Genomic DNA, 20,721 nt, shown 5'->3' on the forward strand with positions numbered 1-20,721 from the left:
TTTTTTTCGAAGCAGCGCCATCTAGCGTCGCTTAGAATGTTAAATAAAATAGGACGACATTCATAAATGAAAATGGTTTAGATTAATTTACCTAAATATAATTTTAAAGGCTTAATAATTATTTAAACTGAGAAAAAAAATATTAAAAAATAATGTTACAAATTTAGCGCCATTTATGAACAAATAATAAACATGTCGACGCTTTGGAAACCAGTAAAATATGTAAATATTTTTTTATGAAATAATGTAATATTTTACAATAAATTATCATTATTTTTTTATTCTTTTACATTACTATCTATTCCGAAATTATGTACCTATTTTAATATTTAATTTCGTGTAAATGTAGTTGATGTAAAATCTACAACAACGCCATCTGTTATCGCATAACTACTAAAAAGATTATGAAAGTGTTATCGGAGCGCCTGGTACTTTATAATTGCAATGTCTCGCAATGTAAAAAATTAAATCATAGTGCAAAAGTGGGAAGGAAGATAAAACTGTTTTATATTTAAAGAGTTTTGGGTACAGAAACTATGTAGACCTTGGGAGTGCGAAAAGGTCAGACGCACAAAAAACATTGCTATTAATAAATGTAAAGTGATGTTTACGATAAATTAATATGTGTTGTAATACGAAGTAATACTAGTTTAAATTAATATAGTAAAAAATATACTCAAGAAAGTATTTAAAAAAATTCATAGTAAAAATAAATAATGTAAGTAAAAAATAAAAAGTTGTTCAAAACGTCTACGATGTCTGACATCTAGTATCAATTTAGTCCAGTGTTAATCAGGGTTAATGGTTTACGTTCAATTAGTCTTGGGTCTGTTTTTGTGTAAACCCACCGCTGAATAAGTCTTTACAAAGGAGTATCTTTTAACATAAAGGAGGTAATGAGGTCTAAATAACCCTCCTAATTAATGATGGAATTAATATCCTATTAATTACTGAAGGCTCGCAGTCTGTTGAATTAAATTACTGGGATTTAAATCATTGCAAAAGGTCGTGGGTATTGAGAGATCTTGAAAGAGGTTTTATTGGTTACGATATTTAGATTACATTTTTAATGAAGATACAGCAATAATTACTTTGGGTAATTTGCATATTTTGCAGAAAAAATTATAATCATGTCCGTTTTAATGTTGATCATCTTGTTTAGTTGTTACACACTGTTGCGTCAGAGTTTTAATAATATTTAACCTAAACTTGAGTATATACGAGGGATTTGTTTTTAATTAATTGATTTAAAAAATAGAAAATATTTCATAGTGATACAAAATCGAATAGAACCAAAAGCTTAATATCCTGAGGGAGATCAACAATTGCGCATCCAAAGAGGGCCTTAGACTTCGACAGTAATAGTAGAAGAGCTTATCTCCGTCCTGCGCCAGTGATGCCCACTCTAAGACTTGACCTGGAGCGGCCCATCGGTCGTCCCAGGTTTTTTTTGGTGCAGACTTGTTTAAATAATATTAAATTGTTAAAATAGGTATCACAAAAAACAATTAAAAATAACATATTGTAAACTCATTAAAGTATTTTATTATATATTTTACCTTATTACCACCAGTATAACAATATCTTGCAAATTTAAGGAGGTAGCAATTAAAATAATAATTATTTTCACTTGACATAAGTAGACAAATCTTCAATTATGTAATATTTTGTTGGTACTTTGTCGAAAACTTTACTGCTGAATAGTTGTACGAATTCTATGGTTTTATCAAAGAAAACTTTTCCAAATGTATCCAAAATCACTTTCCAATGATCATTCATATACTTTATTATGTCATTACCTGAAAATAAATATTTATCAGTTACCAAAATATAGAAATAATGTTAACAGACAAATCCCTTTTACTATCATATTCTGCCCTTTTTCGTATATTCCCCCTGCTCAAAAAAAATAGCAAATCATCAGGTTTGTGTCATTTAAGACAGAGGGAAATCATTGATTTATTGACAAAATTATTATTTATATAAGATTCAACAACAAAATTTCATATATATAGATTTAATAATTATTTCGCAGTACGACAAAGTTTGTATTAAGTCTTCATCAACACTAAATACTTTAGAAATGTTATAGGAAAAAACTTACTAGCTTTAGCGTCACCATCAATAAGATTATCCGCTACAAAAGTTGCCTTTCCTAAAACTTTGAAACTGTATGGCAACTCCTTTTGAATTTTTAAATATACATCATTGTCTTGTTTCTCCAAAATGTAAGGAAAGTCAATTCGAGCTTCAATTTTATCTGTCGAAATAAAATATGAATTAATGATTTTTTAAATTAACTCATGTACTAATTAAATTTTCTTTCATTCCACGCAGACGGAGTCGCAGGGAACAGCTAGTCTTAAATATTTTTTTACTGATAACGTACCTACGATGACTTTAGCATGTCCTGCTCCATGCAACTTGTCACCAATTCCCTGTACATTCAATAGCGAACTGGTGAGATCAACTTGGTAGTTACCCTGGACCTCGAGGTGTTTACAAAAAACTTTCACTTTCGCATTTCTATTTTCTATATCGATCCTAAAAACATTTATAATAATTATTAAGTTTTATACATAAAGTACAAAAAAAAATCATTATGGCATTCTTCCATCGGTATATAACACTAAGATAAATACTCTGAAACTTCGATAAAGTATGTCTTGATATTTGTTCCATTGTGTCTATGACTTGGTCGAGGATGAGGCTACTTACTATATTTTCAAAATTATCAGTATGGACTTACTTGAAACTTTTAATAGTACAAGTCTTAATTCCAACCACGTTGCCTTCAGCTAAAGTCAAGTTTAAAAGATCCAGAATAGATACATGGACATCTTTCAATTCCATCGGATCAATTTTCTCTACACCAATATCTGTTGCCCCTTTCTCCGCTAATGTTTCAATTAGTGTTTGATAAAAATTCTTCGAACATTCATTGTCTTTTATGCTACATTTTTGTAAAGTATCCACTGAAATATTTAAAAAAGATTTCGTTACATCACTTTGGTAGATTGAAAATAATAAAAAAATACCGTGAACACTCCAGCAATGAATACGATCCTCGAAACTTATGTTTCAAAATTGGTTAGATCTCAGTTACAAATAATGTTACGGAATAAAATAAATATAAACTCTTGGAAAAACCCTTATGAGCAATAAACATGTAAAGATTTTTGTTAAGTAAATCATGACAGAGAGATTTAAAGCATAGATTATTTGGAACATCAATAAAATTAAAAGAAATATTTCTATATCTATCGTATGGACTTAACTTCTTAATTCTAACACTAAATTAAAGGACAAATACAACACAACTTAAATCCTTAATTTAAAGAGGTAGGCAGAGTCCACAGACCTCTATTTGACGGTACAAGCATACCTTTCTGGGTTCCTACACATTCACATTATTGAGTATTTAAATAAAAATTAATATTTCTGTAACCAGCAGTGCGTCGATCCCACATAAGTGGGATAAGGCCAGGGAGGAAGAAGAATTTCTATAACCAAAAGTGTCTTAATTTAAATGAATTTAACTTACCGAATGCAGATTCACATAAGAAGATTGAAGTTGCAGCCAAAAATAAGAAGCACTCTTTAACTAAATTCATGATGTTGGTTTTTGATGGAACCTTTCGTGATTTAATTCGAAGTAAGCTGCATTCAGCACATTTATATGAAATCATATGTACTTAATAACGGATTAAGTAGCAAGGATTAAAAAAAAAACATCAGCACCTTGTATACAATAAAAACCTTGAATATTAAGTTATAAGTGAAAAAACACATTACCTTAAGATTATTTAATTATTGTTGTACCGGCAATTTTTTTTACTTATTCAGATGTAGACAAGAAGTTTGAAATAAATTTTTATTTAATAAAAAATTAAACAATGAACGCATACCGTAACTTTTAAATGCATTCGCTGTACGATTCCCTTTTTCAATTCGTCTTTATGTTTCTTTTTATGTGTGTTACCGCGTTATTCCGCCCCCGGTGCTCTGATTTTGAATTTTTTTTTGTGATCGAAAGGTTTTGCTTGCAGGTGGGTCCCATTTTTATATTAATTTTTAAACTGACTGGAAGTTTAGTAGATTTTGAGTTTAAGTTGAAAATGCGTTACGAAAATTTAGGACTTTTTTGCTTTCTTCACTTACGTAGGCTAAACTATAGGACCTACATAAAAATAATGTATGAACGAATTGTAGCTCTTTAAACTTGCTAAATGAAAGTCCATAATATATCTATCTATTATAGTTTTTTTCAAAATAACCACTTAAAAACTATTTGTATGGAAAACAAAATAAAAATGTCAATAAAATGGGATACATTTTCGTTTATTATTCAAATATCTAATAAAATTATAACATTATTATTTTGCTAATGTTTTTAAACTTATGAATCTCACAAGTAAGGTGTCAGGTCATCAGAAATGTAATGCTTCGCTGGAACCGAATCAAAGAAATTCTTTTCAAATCGATTGTAAAACTCGGTCGCCTTATCAATGAATACTCGTCCAAAGGTTTTGAATATAAATTTCCAGTTATTATTCAGGTAATTAACAGCGAACTCGCCTGTAATAGTAATAAAAGTATTAACAATTTATAGTGACTTATGTTAGGAAGAAAATCCGACACTGTGCCGGTGTACTGGCACAACACTAGCCTTACTGAAATGTCGACATCTATGTCCTTTCACTAATCATTCTGACACTTGACTTTGCAATGTAAGCGCGCCTTGGCGCCAAAGGTTTGTAATTAATAAATATCTAAAACTTATAACAAATCTTACTAATATTATAAATGCGAAAGTTTCCATCTAGGATGGTTTGATAGATGGATGTTTGTTAGAAAATATCTCAGGAACGGCTAAACGGTTTTTGACAAAATTTGGCACACAAGGGCTACTTTTTTTTTAAACACTGCGCGGACGGAGTCGCGGGCAACAGCTAGTTTTATTCTTCCATGTATTGCTAACAAATGTTATAACTCAAATTGTTCGTTTTAAATCAATCAAGTTGATTGAAAATAACTGTATTGTAGTATTCTATACTTACTGACGTTCTCTTTGCCTAGATAAAGGTTGTCAGCAGCAAATGTAACCTTGCCTAAAATATCGAATTTTTCTGCTGTTTTATTGTAGTCGCATTTAATATAAATTTCACCGTCATCCTTTTTATATACGTGTACTGGATAGTCAAATGCGAGAACAAGTTTGTCTGAAAAAAAAATTAACAATAAAACATATTAAATATTAAACAAAACCCAGTACTTATTAGGCAAAGAATTCTATCGCAATACCAAAAAGTTATGAAGTTTTACAGTTCTGAAAATATTAGTTATCAACCATAACTTATTAAGTTGTTAGTAGAAATTAAAACAAAGACCAATTATATTGTAGGTACTATAATTATCATTAACTACAAAATTGTCATTGGTTGGCAAACTAGTTAATTATTTTATTGCCATAACACAAGTTTCCAGATCATATATCTTAACAATTATTATTACAATGTAACAAGTAATTGATGTTTTTAATGCTACCAGTCATAGTTCTTTGGTGATTAAGTTATATGCGAAACGGTAGATGCTTAAGCCAGATTATCCGTTTACTAAGTACCGAATATTGTAGTTTGCAAAAGGTTACGTAAGTTAAAAACAAAATAGTTTAGTTTTACAACGCGTACTCTTAACATGTTTTAAACGAAAGGTACGTAAATATTTTGTAAAATTTAAAAGACCTTAGAAAAATGTTATTAATTTATTAGGCCGATAAGATTTTACGATTAACAATTTTGTGATTCTATTTATGAAATAATTTTTAAATGCTACTGGCCACTATCACTGTTAGAATTGCATGTATTCATGAAATAAAAAGAAAAAAATATACCTATTTTAACTTTTCCGTTGCCATCTCCTACTATTTCCGATCCTCCGAGAACAGCTCCGATTTCCGGAGATGTAGCCACTACACTATAGTGCCCCTTGATTGTTATATCACATTGTAATTCTTGACTACCTCTTCCCTTTTCAATATCAAAGCTGTAAATTTAGAGATCATTTAAAATATAATGAATTGTTTCTATATTAGGTGAAATGATAAATTGTAATTTTTTAAACATATATATTTGAACCGGTCTTGATGAAATTTGGCATAGATATAGAACATAATCACACACAAGTTTCTAATAATTTTTTTTTTGTTTTCGCGCAGACGGAGTCGCAGGCTTGTACCAAAATCAATAAAGGAGAATAAAACTATTTAGTATGTCAGTATAAAAAACCTTGAATGGTTTATTAGCTTCAAGCCACCATTAAGTTAGTAACCACATCATGAATAAATGATATAAATAAAGTAATACTAACTCGAATCTGGTAAATTCACAATCCTTTATGCCCTTTACAACTCCGTCGATTAATGTGATGTTAACCAAATTCAAGATCACAACTGACACACCCTGAATTTGAATAGGATCGATCGGAGGTATGTTTACTTCCGGTATACCAGTTTTTCCAATTTGTTGAAGCGCACTTTTAAAAAGCTTCCTTTGACAATTATTGTCTTTGATACCGCATTTCGACAATGTATCGACTGAAAAAATAATGATGATATTTCTTATAATGTTATAAATGCGAATGTTTAGATAGATTGATAGATGGATGTTTGTTTGAAGACATCTCCAGAACACCTGATCGGATCTCGATGAAATTTGGCATCCATATCGAGTAAAGTTTGGAAGAATACATAGAATTTTTTACGTATAATAAATTAATATCTTCTTTATGATTAGTATTATAAAACAAATAATTAATTAAATATTACTTACTAAATGCAGAATTACTTAAATCCAAAGTAAAGCAGATTAATAAAACGCCAAAGGTGAATTTGATCGCGTTTGAAGACATGTTTGCATCACAAGTCTTGCAAAATAATAATCTAACAACGTGCGATGTCTGATATATATTTATAATGTCTATGTTGAAGCACAATTACACATTAATTGTATACACATATATTAATAATTATAAAATTCAAAGCAAGTCTTGTTTTGAGGTCAACTTTTATTTCCTTACTGAAAAACTACCAATGTATATTACTTTACTTTTTACTTTTTAGTAACTTACTAATGTGAATGTTTAGATGGAAGGATGGATGTTTGTTTGAAGGTATCTCCGAAACGACTGCATGGATCTCGATGACATTTGTCATAGCATAGCCTAGTCTAGAACACAGGCTACTCATTGTGTTTTATTAATTCCGCGCGGATGGAGTCGCGGGCAACTAGTGTATTATAACAATAAAATCTACTGTGAAAATTTTATTACATTTAGTTTGTTGATCTAGGATTTTTATAACAATATTTTTTGTTTGTTGGATTTAAAATATAACAAAATAAATGAAATTCACCTGGCCGTAGTGAAACAAAATACATCGTATTGTCTACAGCTGTCGCCCGCGAATCCGTCCGCGTGGAATTAAAAAAAAAGTAACCAGCCTATGTGTTCTTCTAGACTATGTTCTATGTCTATGCCAAATTTCAGCGATATCTATGCACCCGTTCTAGAGATACTTTCAAACAAACATACATCAATAAATCTAAATACTCGCATTTATAATATTAGTAAGATATATTGTGTCTAAAATACGGTTGAAAATTGAATCTAAATACGTTACTTTGTTGCATGGCTTATTACTTCACATATCAAAGGTAAAATAAACTACAATAAAACTAGGTAAGAATTACTATTATGGTAAGTACGTCATGATATAAAATCTATCAAAGTAATCACATCCCACTTATTGATAATGTCACAGTTCATATTACGCTTAATTACTGTAATTTAACGGTACTTGAAGGTCACATGGAAATCACAAAATGGAGGGAATCCTAGATATATCCAACATAAAAATGTAAGTAGGTACATGTATTACAATGAACAGAAAGTTTATGAGCCCTATTATCTATTACTTCGCCGTTAAGAGCTAGACGCAAAAAACCGTAAGTAGAATGGTGTGAAAAAATTTTCTTGACCAGGTCCACTCACGGCTTTGGCGCCTCAGATGCTGATCTCATCAGCTCACTATACGCTCCCACTGAGGTGCTCGAAGCCTACCTTAACAAGTTAGCTGCCAGAATGATTTTTCGACAAACTATTATAAAAAAATTGATCCGCTGTTTATAAGCTTTATGGGGCCTTGCGGGTCACGCTGTATACAACAATTCGATTAAAAAGCGTCCGACAAGCCACAGCGAGGTGTTGAGCGGAATTGCTTGTCGGACACATAGTCCGACCCGGCCTGATTGAAACATTAGCTTGTCGGACATATAGTCCGACATGGCAGCTAACGTGTTTGGTTAGGGGTGACTAGTCTATAGTCAACCACGCAGGCCCAGCCGACATTTGCAACGTAGCAATAGCCCATAGCCCAGAAATGTATTTAACGATAGCCAACAAATGCCTCAAACTCGCACACTTCCCGACAATGTGGAAGGAGGCCATAGTCATCATTTTAAGAAAACCCGGAAAAACAGATTACACCAAACCCAAGTCCCTGCGGCCAATAGGATTGTTGGCAAATTTAGGAAAGATTTTAGAAAAAATGATAATAGCAAGATTTCGGTGGCACATCTTACCTTGGATAAGCCCCAGACAGTATGGTTTCATGCCGCAGGGTAGTACCAAAGACGCCCTCTATGACATGATGCGACACATTCGCGATGGACTCTCTGACAAGAAGTTCATGGTGCTTGTGTCGCTTGACATAGAGGGCGCCTTCGATTACGCGTGGTGGCCTGCCATCCAATGCAGTCTGGCCGAGGCCATCTGCCCCGTGTACCTGAGGCGAATCATGGATAGTTACCTTAGTAGCAGAATGGTTCGTGTCAGGTATGCCGGAACGGAATGGGTCAAGAAGACATCAAAGGGGTGCGTCCAGGGCTCGATCGGAGGTCCTACCCTGTGGAATCTGCTGTTGGACCCCCTTCTGAAGGAATTGGAAAAAGCGGGCGATTATTGCCAAGCCTTCGCAGACGACGTCGTCCTGATTTTCTCGGGAGACAACGCTCATGACCCCCAAAGGCGGGCCAATGAAACCCTCGCGCGTGTGCATAGGTGGGGTGTTGTAAATAAGCTAAACTTCGCACCATCGAAGACGAAAGCCATGGTGATAACGAAGAGGCTTAAGTACGGCACCCCACTCTTGCGCATGGGCGGGGGTGACATTGAGCTCTCCAAAGAGATCAAGATCCTTGGACTTACGCTGGACGACAGGCTCACTTTTAATGCGCATGTAGACAATGTCTGCAAAAAAGCGCAGAGCCTGTACGTCCAGCTCTCAAGAACGGCAAAAGTCCAGTGGGGGTTAAACCCAGAGGTAATCAGGACGATTTACACAGCAGTAGTGAAGTCGGTGATCATGTACGCGTCTAGCGCATGGTCACCGTTCTTTTACATATAATTAGAAAAGGATAGAGAGCTACAGTTGGTTACCTGATAGCATACATTAGACAAAGAATAAATGTGTTTTACGCATGTTGTCTGATAAGTTATTGTACATCTGTATTTGAGCCGACCAGAACTTTATAAAAACATGGAATTTTTTATTATAAATTGCTATATAATTATATGTATTTGTAATTATGTTTTTTTTATGCAAATTGTTTCAGAGACCAGGAACAGGTTTTGTATTATCAAATTAAGAAGTTTTTAAAGTCTTTACGAATTCACTTATTCGGAATATTTTTGGCATTGAAATATATTCATGTTAAATTTCTCGCTTGTTTGATGAAATCGTGTAATTTGAAGTACTTGAAACGGAAGGTAATTGAGAATAAAGAGTTAATTCTGTATAGAACTCAACCAATGTAAAATAATTGCATCCTTGGTCCGGAAAAGTCTTCAGAATTGTAGAATAAAAAGTATGAGCGAATGAAGTAACGTAAAATCAGATATAGTATTTAGAAAAACATGTTTATAGCTCACTCGGTTCCGGTGTTTCAAAATAAACAACTTTAATTAAGTTATAATAACTAGTTTTTCTTTGTTAGCTTGCTTTTCTTTGGTACAGTCGACAGAGTACTTTGTATTTAAAATAGATTGTTTTTTTGGTAGTATATTTAATACTAATGCCGCTATAGTGGGTAAAACGCACTTTTTCCCCATTTCAAACATGGTACAAGAAATTACGGAAATTGCCGTCCGTTTTATTTTAGCAATTTTTTACTTGCAATTTTGATGAGCAAAACAGCAGGTGCTTTATTTTTTTATTCTATCTAAGTATATGTAAACTTTAAATTGTGTTATTGCTTTTTGTTAATGAAATTATTTGATTAATTTATTTATTTACTTTTTATGTATTATACAAAATTTTATTATAATGAATAATTTCACTAAACTGACAAAGCAGTTTATTGACGCAATTTACACCCTTAAATCTATAAAATACACAAAATAATTACTACAATCAAATTTAAGTCAATTAACGACTCATTACAGAATTATATATTTATGTTTATGCATTCTTTAGGTAGTTTTGACTGGTATCCGTTACCACATTAAGGTTATTTTTTTTTAATAACTTTTGTTAATAAATTATAAAATATTATAATATTAATGAAAAATCATAAACATGTTTCAATTCCCTCGTACAAGGACACACATATTTTCTTGGACAGAGGAAATTTAGGAATAGTACGAAGGTTGAAAAGTTCAATCTATAAATATACGTTTTGTATTAAAACGCGTTGAGTATGATTGAATTTATTACTTAACAAACAAGTTCTAGCTCGTGTTGAAATAGTGAATCAGGGAAAGTGGGCCAAACGCGGACTTCGATGAACGACAGAGAAAAATTGAGGAAATTTAATCGAACAAAATTCGTACTTTTGATAAATCTTTATAAAAAAATGGTTAAATTATAATTTTTCTGAATAAATTTTAATGTGCAATTTCAAATGCACATTGACATTCCTCTGCCGTTGTTTGTAACAAGTAATAATATTAAGTTATTTAAAGTTAACAACAACAAGTTACTTGATGCCCAAAAAATAGAGATAACAATATCTTTTTGTATTTTATCAGTAGGATTATTTTAACAGGGGAAGTGTTATTCAGAGGACGTACACAAATATGCGTTGTGTCCGATTTGCTTGGCTACGCTTCACATGTCATGACCTCAAACTATACACTGTATTACAACATAATACATACAAGTCACTATTGTACTACATGGGAATAAGTAGATTTTTTATATCATTAGGTGGCAAACGAGCGAGCGGCCACCTGAAATCGTTGAAATAGCGAAGTGACCGTTGCTCATAGACATAGGCAATTGCATATTCGTTGCCTACCTTTAATCGACGGAGGAGAGGATGCTCACAAAGAAAATATTTTCTCTTCCCTTGCATCCTATCATCCGAAAAAACCACTTCCACTTCCTATCCTGTCCAAATAAAAAAAGGGTAGGAAGGGAAAGAGGACTACATTAGGCCTCCGGGACACACACTCATCAGACGGTACGCGGAATTGCTTCCGCTTGACGCCTGTCTTCTGTGTGGTCGTGGTATTTCACCGGGCCAATTCGTCCGAAGATGTTAAAGCGGGCTCTACCACTGTTAAATATACTGATATTAAACATTTCCATTTGGTACCATCCTGCATCAACTAACAGAACAATCTTAATCTACATCTATTAATTTTAAAACATAAATATAAATTTATTAAAATTATCATTAAAATATCTGCAAGACAATTATAGCATCCATTCATTTTTATTTTACAGTCTAATTTTCATTCATAACAAGTAATTTAGTTTACAATGCAAAAAAACACTTATTATTGATTTTGATGACTTTAGTTTTACAGTAATAGCTCCGAATCCTCGCACTAGTATCTGTTGAGTCGTAACTGATTTTTCCCGATATAGTTCTGCGATTGCCAATATGTGTCTTAAGTTTTTATTTGCAATCGCTTAGACCGATTTTGCTTACACGCTGCTACCTGTAAACATACGCAGTGTGGCGTGCGCGATGCAAACACATTTTTAGAACGCACTATCTTGTGGTTTCGCGTTAGTACTTGGTTAAGTTGGCAAAGAGCTAACTGAATTTGTGCAACCGAAAATGAGAAAGAACCCGTTTCGATTTACATAAGAAATACGAAACTAGCAAAGACGAAGGTCACAACGGCAGTGTGCCCGTCGGTCTTCAATAGACCGCTGCATTGTTTTCATTAAATTTATATTTTTCTTCTAGTCTACTACGTTTAGTGTGCGGTGATCGAGATGTGTAATAAACATGTTTTTGTTAGTTTTTTTACGGTAGTTGCGGCCTTTGTCAGTTCCTCTACGGCACTTCTTGCGCGTAAGTTTTCTATTTATACAAAACATTGGAAAAAATGTAACATGTAGGTTTTTAAGTTAATTATTTTTCGATGGTTACGATCTCACAGTATTTTATCGTTATAAGTATGCAGTCTCGTTTATCTTACGCGACTGACATAAGAGTAATTCTTTTTTGCAACTTTATATACGTAGAATTTACAAAAGGGGAAAAAGTATCTTATATGCTACTCTTTTATGTTGTTCTTTATATGTACCAAATTGAAATAAAATGAGTATTGACCCGTTGCAGACTTATCAAGTAAATATGTAAGCAAACTTATCCCTCGGAAACTGTCCACTTTTCTGGTATCATAGGTATCCTAAGTGTTCTTTCATACTATGTTCTACTTATATAATAATTTTTATCGAGATCCATGCAGACGTTCTAGACACCTTCTAACAAACATCCATGCATGCATGCATTCAAATATTCGCATTTATAATATTTATGAGATAAGATATATGTATACCAATGCATTCTAGTACGGCTATACGAAGCTGGTTAGCTGACACCAGCGACTCCGTTCGTGCGAAATTAAAAAAATAAAACTTAATTAGTAGCCTATGTGTTCTTCTAAGCTATGTTATATATGTATGCCAAATTTTATCAAGATCCGTTCCGCTTTTCTAGATTTATAAGTACAATGCATGCATGTAGTACATTGTAGTACATTGTTTACTTTTGGTTATCACAGTAGGACAGAGCACAGTTCACTTAAGTCAAAGAACTTGTTGAACCGACACAATCGGTTCCGCAAAGTTTACCTACATTTTACTCCATATTTAATGTTTTCTGAGTTATGTTATTTAAGGGGCAGTATGACTCAAGTTTGTTTAATTTTAATTTATTTATTTCAGACGGATTTACAATATTAATAAGATATGCATAATATATTATCTTGAGGGACATGACATGAAGAAAAAAAATGACTCGGTCACTCGGGTAAAATCGGTTTAGAGATGCATCAAATCACCGGTTAAAGTTTTCGTTGTGGTTAATTTTAACTATAACATAAACAATAACATGTAGAAGTTTAAAAAATAACAACACAACTTGAACTAAGATGATGTTAAAATTAAAATACATTTAAAGCCTTTTAATACTGCGGGTCCCAACAGCTGTGACTTCTTATGACATAGACTGTTGTCTCTGTTTTTCTCAAAGATAATGTAAGGGACAGTAAGTCAAAACAAGTTTCACTACAGTCAAAACTCATTTCAAAAACACACCATCACGTCGCGTCGCATAACTTAAGTAGTTTCACATTGGCATATAAACATGCAGTAACTTATCCAGGTCAAGTCCGCCGCTATGTACTTCAACTTAACGTTTTAAGTGTACAGTTGAAACTTAAGACTATATCTGTCATAGCTTATATCACATACAAGATATAACAATATATTCAGTACTTGTTTTCGCTAAAATAGCGAAAACAAGTGACCGTTTGTTCGTATGTTTCCATTTACTATAAAGATATGAGTATAGCAGTTGCCCGCGATTTCATCGGAACTTAAAAAAAACTAGTGTTATCTGCGGATAGTGCAGTTTTTCAATCGTGAATTTTCAAATCAGTTCAGTAATTTCAGAGTCAATTCAATTCAAATAAACATTCAAATCTTTCCTCTTTGAAATGTTTAAAAAAGGAATATTTTAATTATAAGATTTAAAATTAAAAGAAAATAAATGATACGAGGAGTGATTAGGATTAGAACACTATTTAACTTGTTTTATTTAATCTTTAAGGCTCTTTTCAAATATTTGCGATACTTATGAATACATATACTGAAAGTGTTAAAACGAAATGGAACGAATGATACACCTTAAGCGCATTGCGTGTGTTAACGTCTCGAAATATCCGTTTATTATTGCCCAACTGGCGAACACTAGGTAATGACTGACTTACTGCCTTGTAATGTGTTCATACTTGTTTCACACACGAGCCAGCTGTCGCACTACCCTCGTGTGAAACAGGCTTTAGTTAATGTGATAAAGACAATAACACAATGCTGTACAATAAAACAGTAAAATAAGTAAGGAACATAGTAAATATCAAATTGTTTAAACTTCGTAACATCATATTAATTTAATTGGTAACGGCTTAACTCTCGTATTATTGTCCGGTTACGGCACCAACTAGTTTCGGACCCGTCGGGGGTCCGTCTTTAGAGCAAGTGTTTATTTCTAGCCTTCTTGGAGGTTGCGTCTAGTTTAGATGTTTATCTTTAAAAACCTAGCACCTGGATGACCGAGCTTTGCTCGGTATTTTTTTTATTGTGTTTATTGAAAATAGAGAGAAATTATAGAATAGAAAATTGAGAGCGTCGGTGGCTCAGTGGTCAAGCACTTGACTTGCAATCTGCAGGTCTTGGGTTCGAATCCCGCCATGTACCAATGTGTTTTTCGATATCCGATTTACATATGTACATTTATCCGACGTTCTTACGGTGAAGGAAAACATCGTGATGCAACCTGCATATATCTGCGAATCAATTCAAAGATATGTGTGAAGTCAACCAACCCGCACTTATGGCCTAATCACCCTTAACTTAGGGTAGGCTCCGAGCCCCTCGGTGGGGACGTATAGTGAGCTGATGATGATGATTGAAAATAATATTTAAGTACGAATTACTAATAAAATGATGAAATATGAATAATATTTTTCGATCTTACCAATAGAAAAAGTTAAGTTTATGTCTAAGTTGATTATCGATAAAACAAGAATAAAATGACATTTTCTAAAAATGATTCCTATCTAGATCGATTTATCGCCCCCGAAACCGCCTATATACTAAATTTTATGAAAATCTTTGGAGCCCATTCCGAGATTCCTTTTGTATATATACAAGAATTGTTCATTTAAAGATACATGCACTATGTATGACTTATAATTTGGTCAAGGCCTTTTAATTTCTTATGAAAATGCATCTACTATCAGATAATTATTTCACACAGTCGCATTATTAAGTTTTATTGTTTGTCGCTCTTCGTGTATGAGGAATGTTAATTAGTTTTTATTTCATTTTACAGCGGATTACATTCACCCGTGCAACAGTACTGAGTCAGAATGCCTCGTCAAAGCAACGCAAGACGCTATTCCAGAATTCTCTAAAGGGATACCATATCTCGGAGTGCCGTCTCTAGATCCCTTCATTATCGACAACCTACCAATACAGTTGCCTGGAGTCAAGGTAACATTCTTGGATGGAAAAGTAACGGGTTTGAGGAAATGTCAAGTGTTGAACGTTGAGTAAGTAGAGTTTGGACAAATTTTTAATTATCATTTAATTTTTTGCCTCATCTTATTATGAACGCCAGTTATACCGGGTGTCCCAAAAGGTTACGTACATAGGAAGGGGGATGATAGGGGTGGTCACAAGGGTCACCAGAAAAATAAAATAAAAATTCCTCTCTGGGTATTAAAAAAAAATAAATAGCATTTTTTTAAAACTTAAAAATTTTACACCTTCTGGGGCAATTTTGTAACCGATGACCCACAAATATTGCTATATTTAAAAAAAAAGCTATTATGTTATCGTCAATAACCCTTTTTCAATATGAAATAAAAAAAAAAAAAACAATACAACTAACAAAGATTTTAAAGAAAATTAAAATCATTATTTAATGATATATTTGCCTAGTTTAATTGAGTGTAATTAACAATGAAGTAATGTTAATTAAAATATAAGATCATGGTAAATCACATTTGTGTGATCCCATAATTTTGTTTTGAGAAAATATTTAATGGATCTGCGCGTAAAAAAAACTTTATAAGTAGCCCTATATCTTCCAGGCTATGTTCTTTATCTATCCCAAATGTTTTCGGCATCCTGAACGGTTCTGGAGCTACATCTTCTAACAAACAGCCATTCATTCAACCATCCATCCATCCATCCATCCATCCATCCATCCAAACACATTTTTAATATTTTTTACAGGGCATATCTTGAAAAAAATGTATTCATCCTGGAAGTTCGATGCAACATAACAATAAAAGGCAAATATACAGCTGTGGGGAGATTATTATTGTTTCCAATAAACGGAGAAGGTGACTCCAAAATAAAAATAGGTAGGTCATATAGAGTTTTCTAATAAAATTTGCCTACGGTTCCCTACCACAATGTTATGCTAAAATATTTTAAGTCAAGACTCCCAGCATTAACGGGAGCTCTTGACATGAGCTTAACATGTTATGTTAAAAGTTAAGACTGCAACATCTTTAAATCTTATGAACGTATAAATAACATGACATTTGAACTTTGAAATAATATTCCAATAACTAAAATAATATAAAAATTTATTTGACTCTAAATCATAATCTTAAAGAATTGCGGAACCAAAAACGCTAGGCGCTTAGCATTCAATTGTTAATTTATACATGATTTTCAATAAGAGATAAAATATCTAAAAATTATCTGAAATGTGAACGCTAATTTACGACATTACAGTTTTTATATAGCTTGATTTAATGTTCAAATTGCAGTAAACTCCGTCATAAAAATGAACATAAAAACAAAGTATTTCAAAGATGCTGATGGACGGGATCATTTTGGAATTAAAAGCTACAGATACACTTTCGATTACGGAGAAAGGATTCATTATACTATAAGCAATCTATTCAAAGGAAATGCTGAATTAAGTGAGTTAAATTTATTTAAATTACATTAAGGTTTTTATTACAAAAATACGATAAGATAATAGAAATTTCCTTAGTAATTTCGTTAATGGATTTAACAAAGTAATGTGTGATCTTTTTTAAATAAATTCGCTTTTAATCAATTAAAATAATTTGGTCTTCAATCGATCTTTGTGACGAAACTGGCCCCACCACCTTGTGGGATGCAAAATAGGGAGGGAGAGAGAGGGGTATTCAATCGATCATTACTCTAATGGTTGTCAGTTTTAATTTGATTTGTATTTAATTGCCTCAATTAAATTTTTATAAAGATATTTAGAATTCCGTTCTTGTTATTTTGGTCACCCCCATTGCGTTATTATTAATCTTTTTAATTAATATTTCAGGTAATACAGTATTGAGATTTCTTAACGAGAATTGGAGAGTAGTTACCGAAGAGTTTGGACAACCTGTTGTGGACTACGCAATGAATGTTACCATAGAAACAGCGAAGAAATTCTTTGATGCAGTACCTTATGACGAATTATTATACGTACCAATACCTAAATATTAATCATAAAACATTTTAATAAATAAACCCACCTGATACCTAATTACTTATCATAATGATGCCGAAAAAGAAGCTATAGAATTTAAATATTATTTGAATTATAATCATTAATGATACTTTAGAGTGTTAACTTTTAATTGTATATGTTTTATAAAACAACTAACCAACTATAAAAAAATATATAATACTCAAATTAAGTTTACTGAGATTAATTTTAAAGAGATTTTAACGTGTAAAAAGATTAGTTATTCATATTATTAATCAAGTAATAATTTTAAGTATTATAATTTAGATTTAAGGTTGACGCGCATTGCTCCATTCCTCGATCCATGATCGATAGTAATTGCAAATATTTTATTTTATAAAATCTTTCTGTATTGTTAAATGTGAATTTATATTCTATGTATTTGTTTTAATTTTGTATCTTTAATTTCAAGAATTATTATTTTAAGATTTAGTATAATTAATAAAATGTTTTTAATTTTTACAACAAATGAAATTTATTATAGATTAACAGTGTTTTTGTTAATTTAAATTACTAACATCCATATTATAGACTGCTTTCAAGTTTTAATATTTAAACCAATATATTACTTCTATTAAGATATGGAGTAATATAATACGTGAATAAAAAAATTTATTCCAGCTGTCGCTCGCTACTCCGTCCGCGTGGAATTAAAAAATTACCCTATCATTAAATAATTACTAGATATTATGTTTATCCAGACTATGCTCTATCTCTATGTCAAATTTCATCGAGATCTCTGCAGTCATTCTGGAGGTACCTTCAAACCAACATCCATCCATCTAAACATTCGCATTTATAATATTGGTAAAAATAGTAAGAATTTTTGTTTTATAAGAATTACGTAACGATAAATGTCCTCGCTTTTTCGTACCATAATTTATTCTGTTTTATTAAACAATTGAAACAATTCTTATATTAGAGGTTAATTTTTTGATGGAGGAATATTCATATTTTTAATAATTATTTTTTAATTATTATATTATACAATTCGGTAAAAAAATAATATATAGTTAGTGATTGTGCTGGCTCCATTATGAAAATATTTGGTGAGAACGTCATAAAGTTTGATATTACTTACAACAATATTCACTCTTAGGTTTCCCCTTCTCACCTTCATTGTGGTCTCTTGTAGCCTAAACACCCTGACCCCTGCGCTAGGCAGATCGCTGTTTGACATTAGTTGTTGCACCGAGAAATCCGTTAATATCTCATACTTGTTGAAGACAGCCGAAGTACGATTCACATACACGTTAGAAGTAATTATGAGTATCAGATGACAACTTTGGCTTCGTTCCGACTTAAAAGCATAAATGGAAGTTACTGCCAGCTAATTTTATGACTACTGAGAATTTTTAATATTTCTACTATCACTGACGTAATAACATCGAAAATCAAATAGGCACAAAATACGATCAGTCCAGTTAAATTCAATGCATAAACAGTTTTCAGATTATGAAGAAGTATCATTCAATTTGTATTTTGGAATTTTATATGACTTGCTTGTTTCAGAAGCAATATAAATAATTAAAATATTTGCTTCTAAGATAAAGAACTAGAAGTAACATTATGTTTTAATGTTTTTATTCGAAGAAAAAAAACAAAACATGATGTTAGCTTTTAAAAAGGTCAAAGTTAAAGGCATATTCTTTAGGTTATTCATGTAATAAAGATTCATTGCACTGAATCAATTTCCATATTAATTTAAAGCAGAAACCTTGGATTTTTATTAAATCACCAATTATATCACCATTCACGATTATTTACTTAATATCTATAATCACCAAGAGCTAGGAGATCTAAGAGATCATCGATGGCTCAGGAGTTAAGCACTTGACTTGTAATCTGCATGTCCTGGGTTTAAATCCCGCCATTATCCAATGTGTTTTTCGATTTGTGATTTACATATATACATTTATCCGACGTTCTTACAGTGAAGGAAAACATCGTGATGAAAACTGTAAATATGTGTGAAGAACTTCGAAGCTATTTGAGAAGTCGATTCGCACTGGGGCGAAGTGGTGGACTATGGCCTTGTCAACTCTAACTTAGAGGAGGATTAAAGTCCGTCAGTGGAGAAGTATATTGTCCTGATGGTGATATTCACTAAGTGTACTACATTCTCTTCTATTCGTCACCTTACCAATTTGTCAATCTTTTCTTGTTTATGATACTTCACGCAATCCATTTATACTAGCGGTTTCCAAACTTTTTTCTTAGACGATTTACAAAATGTTTGTCACTTTCACAAAACATTCTGCTGTTACATTTCTTTGTGAACATTCCACTTAATGTGATTCTACGTAAAGTATGTTTATTTTTGATTAATAGTGCCTCTGTAATTAAAGATAAAAACATTAGGGATTTAACAAAAAATGTTTTAACCTAATGTTATTTTTTTACTTCATCTGAGGAATAAATTTCCTTACATTTGGTTGCTTATTAATGATTTTTAAAAATGAACTTGATCCTTTTCAAATATTATTCTTACTAGTTACAGATGATGTAACCGTAAACATTGTTTTTGGTTATATCACTACTCGTTTCATTTAAATGATATAAGCTGTTATGTTTTAAATTTATTATCCATCTATAAATATAATAAAATTAAAGTGTCGATATAACTAAAAAAAAACACGCTTCGTGTACGTTATGTACTTTCCTATCCTATAACGAAAAACAATTTTAAAAAATTCTGCCTGTCTTTCTGCCAGATATTCGCGTTTGTTCTGGAAAGTCTCCAAAATGCTAGGCTAGTTTTGACGGAACTTTATCGGGAAGGTAGATGATGCGTGTGGGGATGTTACTGGCTACTTTTTTCTGTACTACCGATTGGGCGATCGAATGCTAAGCTAAATGGACAGCAAAGTAACAAATGATAATATTCGACGTGATCGATAGCGATAAAATTGTTTGTGGTATTTTTACTTTTTAAATCTTATCGAAATTATTAAAAGCATAAGTGAAGTCTTTAAATGAGAATTAAAATGATCTTGTTAAGCACTGAACAGGCCGGCAACGCATCTGCGGTTCCTTTGGTATTGCTGATGTCCAAGGGCGTCGATGAACACCTCGGTGTTCCCGTTGCTCGTTTGCCCTTAAAACCCAATTTATATGCACACTATTT

At 32.2% G+C, this 20,721-nt stretch overlaps 3 protein-coding genes across 3 annotated transcripts; 1 reads left to right on the forward strand and 2 right to left on the reverse strand.

Annotated features, from left to right (window-relative positions):
- Positions 1–1,525: 1,525 nt before the first annotated feature.
- LOC106122006 (uncharacterized) lies at positions 1,526–3,662 on the reverse strand. Its single transcript, XM_013317855.1, has 5 exons — positions 3,545–3,662; positions 2,750–2,975; positions 2,390–2,544; positions 2,105–2,260; positions 1,526–1,799 (listed from the first exon to the last, which is right to left on the reverse strand). The coding sequence occupies exons 1-5, from the start codon at positions 3,612–3,614 to the stop codon at positions 1,627–1,629; spliced, it is 780 nt and encodes a 259-aa protein (XP_013173309.1). The 5' UTR covers positions 3,615–3,662; the 3' UTR covers positions 1,526–1,626.
- Positions 3,663–4,325: 663 nt separating this feature from the next.
- Positions 4,326–6,945, reverse strand: LOC106121989 (uncharacterized). Its single transcript, XM_013317831.1, has 5 exons — positions 6,831–6,945; positions 6,370–6,595; positions 5,894–6,045; positions 5,061–5,222; positions 4,326–4,578 (listed from the first exon to the last, which is right to left on the reverse strand). The coding sequence occupies exons 1-5, from the start codon at positions 6,907–6,909 to the stop codon at positions 4,409–4,411; spliced, it is 789 nt and encodes a 262-aa protein (XP_013173285.1). The 5' UTR covers positions 6,910–6,945; the 3' UTR covers positions 4,326–4,408.
- A 5,123-nt stretch (positions 6,946–12,068) lies between these two features.
- Positions 12,069–18,011, forward strand: LOC106122012 (circadian clock-controlled protein-like). The gene is given in 5 exon segments (NM_001311900.1): positions 12,069–12,365; positions 15,414–15,633; positions 16,322–16,452; positions 16,867–17,022; positions 17,406–18,011. Coding segments are annotated over 5 exon segments (753 nt in total). The 5' UTR covers positions 12,069–12,286; the 3' UTR covers positions 17,573–18,011.
- Positions 18,012–20,721: the final 2,710 nt, after the last annotated feature.

Source organism: Papilio xuthus, unplaced genomic scaffold, assembly GCF_000836235.2.
Source record: "Papilio xuthus unplaced genomic scaffold, Pxut_1.1 DF826933.1, whole genome shotgun sequence".
Classification (NCBI taxonomy): Eukaryota; Metazoa; Arthropoda; class Insecta; order Lepidoptera; family Papilionidae; genus Papilio; species Papilio xuthus.